General features: G+C 43.8%; 1 protein-coding gene across 2 annotated transcripts in view; it reads right to left on the bottom strand.

The window, feature by feature from the left end:
* The window catches only part of Tango6 (transport and golgi organization 6 homolog), a 174,433-nt gene that overhangs the window by 132,260 nt on the left and 27,153 nt on the right, over positions 1-15,020 (bottom strand). For both annotated transcript variants that reach the window (XM_042277630.2, XM_042277631.2), the window contains exons 8-10: positions 8,204-8,316; positions 6,486-6,662; positions 3,162-3,291 (exon numbers count right to left, since the gene is read on the bottom strand). In XM_042277630.2, the coding sequence (XP_042133564.2) occupies positions 3,162-3,291; positions 6,486-6,662; positions 8,204-8,316 (420 nt within the window). The remainder of the gene's footprint in view (positions 1-3,161; positions 3,292-6,485; positions 6,663-8,203; positions 8,317-15,020) is intronic.

Here is a 15,020-nt window from a genome sequence, read left to right as displayed (position 1 = left end):
TAAGTGTAAAAAAAGAACTTTACAAACTTTTTACAATATTTTTACAATTTCTCTCACTAGCCTTCTTTGAACTGAGTCCTCAGGTGACAGAACAGCCAAAGTCAGAGACCATTAGACGGCTTTCCTTCAAGGTAGGTCAGAAATCAACTCTATTCGCGGTGAATTGTGGGCTTGGGAAGCTTTCAACTGTCCTTCTCCGTTGTGAATTTCCACAGAAGGAAACCCTTAAGTTCCCGAACAATTAGCGCGTTGCTGAAGCAGCTGACAGCCTAGAGTAATGGTGTTCTACTGCGCCCCGTAATTTTCCTCCCTCGGGGACGTTTGGAAATGTCTGCAGGACATCTTCGATGTCATGATTGGGGGTTGACAAAGGCATTTAGTGAGGAGAGATTGCTGCTAAAAATCCTACAAAGAACAAGACAACCACACCAAAGAACACACTTATCTAGGCCAAATGTCAATTTTGCCAAGGTGAAGTTTCCCTGGTTTCAAGCAGGGCTTCCTAAACATTTCCACTCACAATCTCTTTTCCCTGAGAAATTTTAATACAATTCCATATATGGTTGTACATAAAACATGTATAATTGTCAAGCAAATAGTGGTAATAAATTATAAAGAAATTTACTTTAAGACAATTGTTTGGCATACATATGCTTTTACCCTTTATTAAAGATGAACTAATTTGCATACTAATGAGATGGGTTTGCTTGATTAATTTTACATGAAGAATTCAATATTGAATATTTGATACTGCAGGATACACAGCATCTTCAATATTTCTCAGAGTACATTGATATTTTGATTTTTTTTTGTTTTTGTTTTTGGTTTGTTTTTTTTTTTTTTTAGACAGAGTTTCTCTGTGTAACAGTCCTGGCTGTCCTGGAACTTGCTTTGTAGACCAGGCTGGCCTCGAACTCACTGAGATCCACCTGCCTCTGCCTCTCAAGTGCTGAGATTAAAGGCATGTGCCACCACCGCCCAGTGACATTTTGATTTTATAAACATCAATGCAGAGAACTCAAATTTGCTTAACTATGTGATACAAAATTGGAGACTCAGTTGAGGGCCATTTCAGAACTTACTCAAAATTCTGACCTAATCGAAGGCCAAAATTCATTTAATAATTCTTTTTAGTGAAAGATCAAGTTCAGCAGCCCAGTCAGCAATTTAAAAAAATTATTATTATGTATGTGTGTCTGTGTGTGGGTTTGTTCATGTGAATGCAGACACCCAAGGTGGTGTTAGATCCTGTGGCACTGGAGCAGTTGGAACAGCCTGACATGGGTGCTGAGAACCAAATTCAAGTCCTCAGGGAGAGTAGCAAGGTCTCTTAACCTCTGAGCTTCTCTCCAGTCCCTCAACCAATAATTTTTAAAATCAAGAATTCTAACAAAATAAAATTAAAAGATAAACTAATTTAATATTTACCTGGTGAGGAATGATGGTTGGAAAAATATTAAAAATCTTTGTTTTCCACAGTTAAACCAGTTTCTATAAGAGCAGAAAGCGCTGTAGTTGATACTATATGACAACCTCAAATCAGAGTGGCGATGTCTCAGGCTGGGCTTGTTGGCACTGGGTGGCATGATGGCCTGACTCTGCAAAGGGCATATGCTGAGTGTTCAGAACCAGGGCCTCAGTGACACTGTGCAGTCCTGAGCTGTCAGAAATGCCCTGAGCTCATTCCCTGCCTGATTTCCAATTAAGTTTTGGTTATTTTGTGGTCAGATGTTTTAGTGTTGATAGATGTTGATAGAGGTCACATTGACTTATGTGACCTCATCTGGGGTCATGACCCACAGTTTAAGAAGCCTGTGCTGGCTGGCTAGAGTTTAGCTGGCAGAGTACTTGCCTAGCATGCGCAAATCCTTAGATTCCAGCCCTAGAATTCCCCAGAACACATGCCTGTAATCCTAGCACTCAGGAAGTAGAGGCAGAAAGATCAGTTCAAGATCATCACTGGCTAGATAGCTTGAGGCCAGCCTGGGCTACATGAGACCCTTCAAAAAACAAACAAACAAACGAACAAATCAACCTGGGGTTTAGAATAAAGCTCTTTGAGTTGGTAGTGGTGATGGCACTTTGCTCTATTTTTGGAAACAATCTCATTATGTAACCTGTGCTAGCCTGAAATTCAAAATCCTCCTCCTGTCTCTGCTTCCAGAGTGCTGCTGTTACAGACATGTAACACCTGGCTGGTTTAGATCTTTAAAAAAAAAGATTCATTTATTTTTCTTTTATGTGTATGAGTGTTCTGCCTGTGTGTTTGTATGTACACTTTGTGTGTGTGTGGTGCCTATAGAGGTCAGAAGGAGGCTTTGGATTCCAGAAGGCTGTAAGCCACCATGTGGGTGCTGGGAACTGAACCCAGGTCCTCTGGAAGAGCAGTCAGTGCTCTTAACCAAAGAACAGCTGAAAACAAAGCATACAAACAAGAGCATCTCTCCTTCAAATATCAGTGTGCGGCTGAGATGGAAAGGAGAATGAACATGGAGAAAGCTTAGAAAAGAAATATCCCCATTCCAGGTTCTAGAAACAATCAGCTTCACATTCCCAGCCACCACTCAACCTTAAACTCCACTCCCTTAGGACAGACTTGAGAACGTGGAACAAAGCAAGCTGGAGGTCTCCAGCAGACATCAGGCGGAGCTAATGCTATGGGGTGCAAGTTACTCCTGGAGATTAGGGCCAGAGGAAACACAGGGCACTCCGCAAGAACCGGAAAGGTTTCATGTGGCTACAGAGCGAGGGAGGGAGGCAGAACAGCTAAGTCTCCCTTCCAAATACCTGACAGCACAACCGTCAGAAGGATAAGGGATTACTCTGCGGCTGTGAAACCTGCTATTAACTTCAAAAGACTTCTTACTGTCAACACGGAGCGCAGATTAACTCTTTCCTACATCAGCAGGGCAGCTTTGTTCACGTCTAATGCTTCAATGCAAACTACCCAGCAAAGGAGTCAGAGCACATCAGTCCCACGGATGATGCGTCTCTCTCTTGACCACTCCAAAGCTATCGGGAACTGAATTGCTCTTTGTCTTCTGTTCATTTGCCCTAAACTGGAAGCTAAATTTTAGGACCTAAAATTATGAATGCCTTAAAAAGTCAAAGGCTTTCCTGGAGCTGCCCCAGAATGAAGAGCTGTGACTGTGAGCTCCTACCTTCAAACAAAAGATGAAGAAGTCTCCTGCCAAACCGCACTGCTGGCAGTGGGACAGCAAGTCCCCAAGGTGCTCCATCTGGCTCTGCTCCGAAGACACCTTCTGATACAGGGCTTCATCTTCATCATCGCTGCAACAGTGGTAAGAATGTTCATGTCAGTGTCACCAAACACAGCATTTTCCTCTTGAAACCTCCGTAATTTCCTTTTTTAAAAGCTTATTTTATTTTGTGTGTGTGACTACAGGGGCGCACGTGCACTGGCATGTAGCTGCATGTGGCAGTCAGAGGACAATTCTCAGGCATCGGTTCTTTTCCTGACACCTTGTGGGATCCAGGAATCAACTCGGGTCCAGGCCTGAGCATAAACACTTCTGCCTACTCTGTCAAGTCAGAAGGCTGAAACCTCATAATAACCTTCTCAAGTAACACTATTTCCATGTAGATAATCTGTAGACAGACCTTGAAAATATTTTCCTTGCTCAAGAATGCAAAGTGTTTATTATTAGAAGCTAAGCTACTATACCCTGTATGATCATTTATTTCTCAAAGAGGAAACAATTCCTGAAGGAAGTGGCTTTCAGGATTATCATTGAAAAATTAAAACAAAAAATGACAGGTGTGTCTAAAAAAAAAGAAAAAAAAAAAAAAAAAGATGATCACTGAAGCTGGGTGTGGTGGCTCATCCCTATACCTCAACTTGGGATGATGCAGGACGACTGTTTCAAGTTTGAGGCCAGCCTGGGCTACACGGCAAGTTCTAGACTAGCCTAAGATATAGTAAGTGAACAAACAGCAACAATAAAAAGTATAAGCGCAGCGGTGGTGATGCACGCCTTTAATCCCAGCACATAGGTGGTAGAGGCAGGAGGATCTCTGTGAGTTTGAGGCCAGCCTGGGCTACAGAGTGAGTTCCAGGATAGCCAGGGCTACACAGAGAAACCCTGTCTCAAACACAAACAAACAAAGTAAGTAAAAAATCTAGCTCCAAAGATCGTATCTAAATGCTCATAGGGAGTTGGGTTTTTTGTTTCTGTGTGTTTGTTTATTTTGAGACAGGGTCTCATTATGTAGTCCAGGCATGGAACTCTCGCTGTAGACCAGACGGGCCTTGCACGCACAGAGATCCGCCTGCCTCTGTCTCCCCAGTGCTAGCATGAAAGCTGTGTACCACCATGCCTGGCTTAAAATTTCTTTAAAACAACTTCTTACTGGAAGCTTCTGCTGGGCTAAGGGCAGAGTGAAAGGAAAGTGGGGGGACAGACGGAGCTGCCTGCCCTGCCCTCGGGGAACGAGCAAGGCTTTTAGAACAAATGACCACACACACCACACACACACACACACACACACACACACACCACACCACACACACCACACACACCCACACACCACACACACACACACACCACACACACACACACCACACACACCACACACACACACACACACACACACCACACACACACATACCACACACACACACACCACACCACACACACACCACACACCCACACACCACACCACATACACACACACACACCACACCACACACACACCACACCACACACACACCACACCACACACACACCACACCACACACACACACACCACACCACACACCACACCACACACACACACACACACACACACCGCACACACACACATATACAAACACACACACCACACACACACACAGTTTTCAATCTTTTGGAAACTCTCATTGTTTTAAGTGTCTATGGGCCTTTTTTTTTCTAACCCAGGTGTTCGTGTAACATTTTGTGTGTGTGTGTGTGTGTGTGTGTGTGTGTGTGTGTGTGTGTGTGTGTGTTACAATGCCAAAAGGGCTGTACCCTAACCGGAGCAGACACCCAGATTTTAAGGAGTGGTTGCTTCTGGCAGTGGATGGAGATTCATTTAATGACTGGTTACTAACTATATTCTCATCAGGAAGTAAAATAATGGTTTCAATAAGAACTAAGGTTTTTCATACATACGTGTACTAATTAAACATGCCAAATACTTTAAAACTCTTATACTCAATGGGCTCAGCTAATAGACCAGCTAATATTCAACAATTCTCAGGAAGCTTCCATCTGTTCTAATAATTCTACTTTAATATTACGTTTTTTTCTACTTCCCTCATCTATCATATTCAGTGTATGTTTTACATTTTCACCAAGTTAACCATAAATATAAAGTTAAATTTAAGCACTTCCACAAACAGCAACACTTTGGATGTGACCGGAAGGGAGCAGCTGGGCCAGTGACATACTGCATGCCGACAGCCAACAGAAGCTTAGGTTGAGAAATCAGCACCCTCCACAGATCATCAGAAAGTGGAAGTATGTACAATACAGACTTGCAGGGCTGGGGGTACAGCTCAGCTGCCAGTGTGCATGTCAATCTCCAGTGCCACAAAAATAAAATAAACTGTCCACGCTACTATATGTATTAAGCACTTCTTGCTTCGTTGGTTGGTTTTGTTTGTTTGTTTGTTTGTTTGTTTGTTTCCAGCTAGGGCTTCTCTGTGTAGCCCTGTCTGTCCTGGAACTAACTCTGTAGACTAGGCTGGCCTCGAACCCAGATCCATCTTCCTCTGCCTTCCGAGTGCTGGGATTAAAGATATGTACCACCACTGCCCAGCCTATCAAGTACTTTCTAACCCATTCTTATGAGAAACAAACCTCATTATAAAATTACCAGTTTCAGTAATCAGACAGTTGCCCTTAAGTAAGGCTGGGAAGGGGGCAAGAGAGATGGCTCAGCAGGTAAGAAAAAGCTCTTCCAGAAGTCCTGGGTTTGATTCCCAGTATCCACACAGTGGCTCATAACCATCTGTAACTCCAGTTCTAGGGGACTGGACACTCTTTGCTGCACCAGGCATGCATGCAGACATACATGCAGACAAAATACCATACATATAAAATAAATACATAAATAAATTTTAATTAAAAAAATAAGACCACTAAGGGCATACAAATCCATTGTGCTTTCTGAATCAGAAACAGAACTGGATTGCCCTGGTGTTAAGGGTGAGCATGCGCTGCCCTTTGCTCTGATTCACTGGCAAACACTGCGCAGTACCTGGGCCTGCTGTGATGTGGAGCTGTGAGGCTCCAGTAGACCCCACCTACTATTAGCAGGCATCCTGGAATAACACCCGAAGGATCATTTAAGGCTCTGGTTTCTTTAAAGATTATACACAGAAGCTGCTTGGCTGCCTGTTTCTGGTTTCCTTTCCATCAGCGCCCCTTAGCGGTTGACTCACAGAACAGTGCAATATATCAGTTCCATCAGGCCTGGCGGCAGAGGGTGGGTGAGCTCACCTAGCGGCCTCTTTGACGGTAATCACAATGCCACCGTGCGTAGCAGCTCTGAACTGACACTGAGGATGGAGGGAGGGCACCGCTTTGTCCAACCCCGAAAATCCTTTCAGGCTGGCAACTGCCTTCTTCCTTTCCAGCTTCACCAGAATCCATAACAAGATCTCTTGGCAAAGTGACCTGGCAGAAAAAGCAGCTATGAATGAACGAGCCTGTCATCGTACTCCACGCAGCTAACAAGCTATTCGGAAAAAGAACGGAAGACTGTCAGGTTCCCAAATGCTGCCCCGTCACTGGCTGCTGACACAGAATTTCAGAGTGCAAACGCCCTGGAAGTCACCCAGGGACAGCCCAAGCCGTGGGTCTAGAAGCACTCTGGTCGCCACGTGAGCACCACGTGATTTTTCTTTCTCCTACTTCAAGTGTGCTCCACCTGTGCTGAGGCACTATGAATGAAAGCTTGCACTGAAAAACGAGTTAGTCTCAGGGCATCAACAGCTGGTGACCAAGAAACAGCATATCGGCAAAAGACTGATGATTCCTTTATCAGTGCCTCTAACCAGAAGAGGCTGGAATTGATACCCATACCCTCCTTGTCAGTCTTTGATGAGAATGGGACAGTGCTGGAGGTTTTTCTAAGATTTTCATTCTTAGGCTGGACGTGGTTACACAGGGTTGAGTATCTTTCTTCACCAATAGCCATGCTGTGAGTTACTGAGCTGACTATTTGCCAGGGACTGTGCCAAAGACTCCAGCGCACATTCTGTCTTCACAGTAACCAGTAAAGAAGTGCTACTGTTGTGTATCAGATTACATGCCAGGTTTTGTTTGCTTTCTCTTTTTTTTCTCTGTAATGCTAAGGATCAAATCCAAGGGTCGCATGCGTACCAGGCACATGCCCTACTACTGAGCTACATCCTTAGCCTGCCCCAAATCAAAATTCTATAGACTTCAGAAAGGATGCAACTATAAACTCTTACCATGTGGAAGAAATGTCACAAATGACTGAAAACAGGTAATACAAAATCAATCTTTCTAAAAATTAACTTGTTCATTTAATTTTATGTGTATGAATGTTTTGCCTGCATGTATGTCTGTGCACTGCGAATATGCAGTGCTCACTGGAGCCCCAAAGACAGCATCAGATACCCAGGGGCTGGAGTTGCAGTTGTCAGCTACCACGTGGGTGCTGGGAATCGAAGCAGGGTCTTCTGCAAGGGCAGCCATGGCTCCTAAACCACTGGGCCATCCCTCCAGCCCCTAAATGAAGCAGTTTTAAAGCAACACAGAAAAGTGTTTTCTGGATGACTGAGAAGCCCCTTCCTTTTATAATGAACACTCTATATCATTAGTGCCAAATCCTCACATCCAGACTTTTCAAACTTGTTTTCCAACACCCACCAGGACATGATGATCCATCACCTGCTCCCTCCTTCCCAGAGACAGTAAAATACAGCATTTCTTACTGATCAAACAATGGCGTGTTTATCCATGGAAATACCTTTCACTTCTATTGTATAGGATAGGCTACAGAAAATCATCCCCAAAACTACATCCAGTTCCCCTCAACCTGCAAAAACCTTGTTCTTTTCTGTATAACTGAGTGAGAGAATCCCCAAACATCTTCCTGCCTTTGAAAGAAAATAGCATCCTAATTTAAAGTTCACTGTTTACAAACAAGTGGGGCTCTAATTATAAGCAACTAAATTCTGTTTGCCTACCTTATGTGAGACACACTCTGCTTGGTAAAACAGTAGAGAGAAAAGAGCACCCCGAGGGGCGGCAGCAGGGCGTCCAGCACCACGGGGAGAGGCTCGTTGGCCACCACGCACACCTAGGGACAAGGACATGGTGAGACAACCCACGACACCGACCTCCACAGAACTCGGAGTTTAGCGTACATAGCCCTTTCTTCGAAGGCACACAGTTCAAGGCTGCACTGAACCTGCTGATGGAACTATGTTGGTTGAAAGCCGCTAACGGTGAGTGAGTTCCAGCACCTTCTCACTGAAAAACAGCCCAAAGCCAGGGGCTTCACCCACTTCCTAGCTTCTGGCTGCCTCTGAGCCCCCTGATGTATCTACTGTGATCTGTACAGTAACTGTCCTGCTGCTGAAGGCTGATGAACAGTTAACTATTATCAAATAGGGAAACTGAAAACCAGTCTGAAGGACGAGGCCTTGAGCTCATTGGTGGGGCCCGTGCTGGACTAAATCCTTGGAGCTGGAAGAAAAGGGAAATTAAACTAAACCCTAGATTAGAAACAAAACAGCTCCCTGTGGTTCACCACTTCCAGACTATGGGGCTACACGGCTGTTCAATTCTCCCCAAGTCAAGCCATGCTCAAAGGATACGCTCATGGTAGCTCACAGCCCCAAACCCCAGCCTCCAGGAGACCGAGGCAAGAGGACCGCTGTGAGTCTGAGGTCAGCCAGGGCTAGAGTAAGAATCTCTATCTTTAAGGAGGGGACATTATGGCTCATATCTATATCCTCATAGCATCGAGGCAGAATCAGGAAAATCACTAAAAGTTTAGGCCAGCCTGGTCTACACAGCAAGTCCCAGGTTAACCTGGGCTATACAGCAATCATCTTTAAGGGAGGGAGAGTGAGTTGGTGTTGGGGAGATGACTCAGTCACTTGCTGTGAGCACGTGAACATCTGAATTTGATCCCTAGCACCCACACAAAAGCTGGGCATAGCCACAGGGTGCCTGTAACCCTGTGCTAGGGAGCAGAGACAGAATTCTCCCCGGGACTCACTGACCAGCTAGTCTACCCAACTCCGTGAGCCCCAGTCAGTGAAAGACCCTGTCTCTCTGGAAGACAGCCAACACTGACCTCTGGCCTCTACATGTGCATGCGCAGACATGCTGACATGTACCATGAACATGTATACATACATACAACACACAAAAAGTAAATGTAATAATCACGTCGGTATTTTTTTTTTTTTTTTTTTTTTTTTGGTTTTTCGAGACAGGGTTTCTCTGCGTAGCTTTGCGCCTTTCCTGGAGCTCACTTGGTAGCCCAGGCTGGCCTCGAACTCACAGAGATCCGCCTGGCTCTGCCTCCCGAGTGCTGGGATTAAAGGCGTGCGCCACCACCGCCCGGCTTATCACGTCGGTATTTTTAAAAATTATAATAATCTGAAACTGGACATGGTGGCAAATGCCTGTAACTCTAGTACTTAGGAGACAGATGGGAGGATTGCCTCACACAAGTTCAAGCCCAGCCTTGTATATACAGTAAATTCCAGGCCAGCTAGGGCTACATATCACATAGGGTGTACACACACACACACACACACACACACACACACACACACTCCCTGTGTTAGCAGCTTTATTTAAAGAACAGGGAAACTTAAAAGAGCGTGCTGGGGTACAAATCAATGCCGTTTCTGAGAGATGAAAGCTTGTAGAGGGCCACATGTAGACTGGAAAAAGCTGTTTTTCCAGCAAACTCTGTCCCTTTAAATTAAATGAACTCTTAACTTTGCACGCTCCTCATGCCTCCTGACTCCTCTGTGGAACCTGATAACTAAAGAGTCCGCTTCCTGTGCATGATCTAATTTCCATAAGCTGCAAATGAAGGGCCTTGTAGGGCTGTGTTCGGAGGTACTATGCAGGCTAATTACAGCATCACCAACTACAGGAGGTAGAAGAAGAGATCTCCCAGACAACCTAAGGGCCTATTGTCTGGCTCTGGAGCCTGTGTGCCCAGAGGTAAGTGCTGTGGAACCATCCTTCTGCACCAGCATCTTTTGATGGCTTCATAAAGCCAACGCACTTCAAATTTTATTTTATTTTTTTGCAATGCATGAGACAGAGCCCAGAGCCTCAAGCATGCTAAGCATGCCTTCCACCCCTGAGCCACACCCTGGATTCAAACTTTAACAAGGCCTCAATCAAGCAAATTTCTCAGAGGCATATATCATTGTTGATCCTAAAACTCACTAAAACTTTTATGCATTTTCCAATTAGAATCAATGATTTTCTATTTAGAAAGAAACCTGTACAACTATTTATACAAGTATATTATTTTATACACAGGCTCAGCAAAATGTACTAGGTGCCAGCTAAACGCCAGGCAAGCCTGAGGTGCTGTGAATACAGGGATGAGCCAAGTCGGCTTTGAAGAAGCTTACATTCCCATGAGGACAGAAAACCACCACCAGGGGAAGGGAAGGGCTCTAACTAAAAAGAAGTATGTAAATACAGCAATAGTTCTCAGATGTAGAGACAATGTCGTCCCTTTGGCTTAACCTGATGACTGTCATTTCATTGATATTTTAAAGACTTTAATGCTTCTGTTGATACATACACAGTTATCGCCTCTTCTCCAACATCAATAGTATTCCTTCGTGAACTGAGCCCAAGTCTATATCTGCCGAGCTTCCTTGATGGAAAATAGTAAATAGTTCTGTCTTTCCCTAAGTCCTGGACTGACTGGGACAATAATTAAAAATCAGGCATGGTGGTGAATGCCTTTGATCCTAGCACTCAGGAGGCAGAGGCAGGAGGATCGCTATAAAGTTCATGGCCAACCTGGTCTACATAGAGAAATCCAGGACTACACAGAGAGATCCTGCCTCAAAAAAAAAAAAAAAGGATGAAGGAAAGAAGAAAGGAAGAAAAACAAAATCCAACTTCTTTTGTGTTCTGTAAAAATTGTGCTATTGTGCAACATCTTAATGACTAGACTGGATGCTGTAGATGTAAGGCAGGCAATACTACTTATTTAATTTTTTTTTTATTATGCCAGGCAGTGGTGACACAGGCCTTTAATCCCAGCCAGTACTCAGGAGGCAGAGGCAGGGAGATCTCTGAGTTCCACGACAGCCAGGGCTACACAAAAAAAACCCTGTCTCAAAAAAAGAAAATATTTTTTAAAATTTATTAAATTTTATTTACTTGTGCATGTGTGTATATGTATGTGTGCATGATCATGTGTGTGCATATGTATTATATATGTGTGTGTGTGCTTGAGTGCGCACATGCATGTGTGCAGCATACATGTAGAAATCAGATTATTATTTGCAGGAGTCAGTTCTCTCCTTCCATATTAATTTTTGGAATTGAACTCAGTCCATCAGATGTAGTGGCAAGCAAGTGCCGTTATTCAATTAACTGTCTTGCTGGCCCCAACAGTACATTTCAAATGAGCCAGCTCAGGGCTGGAGAGATGGTTCAGCAGTTAGGAGCACTTGTTACTCTTGCAGAGAATCAGGGTTCCATTTCCAGCACCCACATTGTGATTCACAACTGTCTGCAACTCGAGTTTCATGGATCCAAAGACCTCTTCTGACCTTCAGAGGCACCAAGTTCACATAACTACATGCAGGCAAAACACATACACATAAAAAGCAAATTTAAAAAATAGTTTTTAATGACCCAGCTCATGTTCTGCCAATTTTAGGCACCTATTTTATATTTTGCTGTTTCAAATGTTTATTGAAACATCTAAACTTTCAACTTGATCAAGGTGTAAAAGATTTGTTTTCTGTCTTATCTGTCCTGGTGCTAAAGATAAAACCCTGTTTGGCTGAAAGTTTGCCTGGTTACTCATAGTATTTACAGAAGTAAAGATCACTAACAAAATGCTAAGGGATATAAAGCTGAAGCAGGGAAGGGAAAGACGGATTCTGAAGGTGGATTTTCAACTCTGCTTTAGGGTGAGTGGAAGAGCGCTGTAGCTTTTCAGATGAGTTGAGGGATAAAACTTAGAGGCCAGGGGCTGGAGAGATGGCTCAGAGGTTAAGAGCACTGACTGCTCTTCCAGAGGTCCTGAGTTCAATTCCCAGCAACCACATGGTGGCTCACAACCATCTGTAATGAGATCTGGCACCCTCTTCTGTATACATGATAAATAAATAAATCTTAAAAAAAAAAAAAAAAGAAAAAAAGAAAACTTAGAGGCCAGAGTGGAGCTACGAAAGCCAAAATGGACAGGTCAAAGCAGGTTAGACTGAGGATACAAAGTAGTACAGATGACCCTATGGAGCCTGGGATTTCTGGTCCCTTTCAGGAGATTTCCAAATTCCTCTCTGACTGCTTCTCAGCTTTTGAAGGTGTCTGTTAATTTCTCCAGTCCTTCACACCTTTATCTAGGTCCAGAGGACTACTGTACAATGAAGGATAGATCCGTATTTCTGGACATTCTTCAGTATGTATACACTGAACACTACTGGCTCTCTCTGCTTGAGTGGCAGGCAGGTCCCTGAGGGCAGGGGCTGGCCCTCAATTATTCCTGTATCAACCTAAGCAGCATCTGCATTCAGTAGGTACTGGCACACAGTAGGTACTGCTATATACTCAGTAGGTACTGGTACACACTCAGTAGGTACTGCTATATACTCAGTAGGTACTGCTATACACTTAGTAGGTACTGCTATACACCCAGTAGGTACTGGTACATATTCTTGAGAATAACTAGAGAAAAGACACAGTGAGCAAAAGAACTTGGTTTTTATTTTCTCAAACAATCTACTTTTATGAAGAAGTTATAATGTCCTGCATCTTTTTTTTGTTTAGTTGGGTAAGGGCTCATGTTGCCCAGACTACCCTCTAACTCACTATGAACTTCCTTTTCTGTTTTGTTTTGGTGGTGGTTGTTGTTTGTTTGAGGCAGGGTCTTATTATGTAACCCTAGCTGTCCTGGAACTCACTGTGTAGCCCAGGCTGGCCTCTAATTCACAGAGATCCTCTTGCCTCTGCTTCCCAAGAGCTGGGATTAAAGATGTGCACCACTATGCCTGTTTTTTTGTTTTGTTTTTATGTTTGATTTATTTATTTTTTACTATGAACTTTCTAATCCTCCTGACTCCACCTCCCCCGTGCTGGGATTGAGTGTGCTACCACACGAAGCTGATGTGCTATGCTGGGGATGAACCCGGTGGCTTCCCACATGCTAGGCAAGCATCCCAGCAACTTAGCCACATTCCCGTCATCTCTTTCCCAAACCTACAGCTATAGACGACTCGATAAGTGCTAATTAATTTAACAGGATTACAGAACCTCACCTCTGGAAGGAAAACTGAACATAAGGCTAGGTCAGTTATACTGATCAGTTTATCCATATTTCTAACAGCTAGGGTATTTCCAGTAGAATTTGCTAGAAATTTAGATTATAAGAGAAAGGCAGAGGAAAGGTCAAACAACATGTGTTTCTGTTTCAGAAAAAACAAAACAGAAAGGCCTCCGCACAAGCTACACTCTCATTTCAGAGAGTGTCATTAGTCTTGTGTGTTATGTGTATGAGTGTATCTGTGGTGCTCACAGCTGTGAGCCCCCTGACAAGGATGCAAGGAATCTGATTCTGGTCCCTGCAGAGCAGCAGGTTCTGAACTGCAGAGCAGATCTTATTACTAGTTTTGAGCACAGCCCTCAGAGAGTACTCCAGCTACTGAGGACTCGGGAGCCAGGAGATAGGGAACTTGGGTGTGAATTTTGATTCTGCTACCTCTGAGGTTGCCCAAAATCATACACTGAATAAATATGGATACAATTTTTTTTTGAGACAGATTGTCCTTGAACTCACAGAAATCAACCTGCCTCTGCCTGTGCCTCTTAAATGCTGAGATTAAAGACACCATGCTTGAAGGATAGGACATTTTTGAAAGGTTGTTTGTTTGCTTGCTTGGGTATTTTTATTTAAGTGACCTTTTTGTGTGTATATAAATGTCTATATGCCACATGTGCTTGGGCGCCCATGGAAACTAGAAAAGGGGACTGAGATCCCCTGCAGCTGGAATTCCAGGCAATTTTGGAATTCCATGGGATGTGGGTGCTAGGAACAAAACTCCCGTCCTTTGGAAGAGCAGTATGTACTCAACCACCGAGCCTCTTTTTAGCCACATTTGTGGTGTTTCTGAAATAGAATCTTGCCATATAGCTCCCGCTGGGCCAATACTCACTGACTCGGTAGCCCGAGGTGGCCTTGAATTCACAGTAATCCTCCTGCCTCTACTTCTAAATGCTGGGATTATAGCCTCACACCATCATGAAAATGCTATCTGTTTTGATGTGGGGCTGGCATCAACCCAGGGTTTCTGGCATGCTAGACAAATAATCTACCATTGAACTACAGCTCCAAAGACATTTAAATCTTTCAGGTGTTTTTCACTTTATGTGTATGAGTGTTTGCCTGAAAACACATCTGTTCGTGCACCACATATGTGCCAGTGCCTAAGGAAATCAGAAGTGGTTCTCTGATCCCTGAGACTAGAATTACAAGTAGCTGTGAGCCATGATGTGGATACTGGTATTGAACCCAGGTCCTCTCTAAGAGCAGCCAGTGCTCTTAACTGCTGAGCCATCCCAGCCCCTATGTCCAGCCCCTATGTCTCAGCTTTTACACTTATCATATAGGTATTAAGTTTCAGCATAAGGGCCAATTATGATAGTTCAATGTTTTAAGTAAAATGCACAGCTACATACAAATGTAAGCTTAATTTTATGCTTTTAAAATTTTTTTTGGGGGGAGGGCATGTTTTGAGACAGAGTTTCTCTGTGTTAGTTTTGGTGCCTGTCCTGGAT

The sequence above is a fragment of the Peromyscus maniculatus genome, chromosome 5 (assembly GCF_049852395.1).
Source record: "Peromyscus maniculatus bairdii isolate BWxNUB_F1_BW_parent chromosome 5, HU_Pman_BW_mat_3.1, whole genome shotgun sequence".
NCBI classification, from domain to species: domain Eukaryota; kingdom Metazoa; phylum Chordata; class Mammalia; order Rodentia; family Cricetidae; genus Peromyscus; species Peromyscus maniculatus.
Note: the sequence above shows the minus strand (reverse complement) of the source record. Positions and strands in the feature narration are given on the sequence as shown.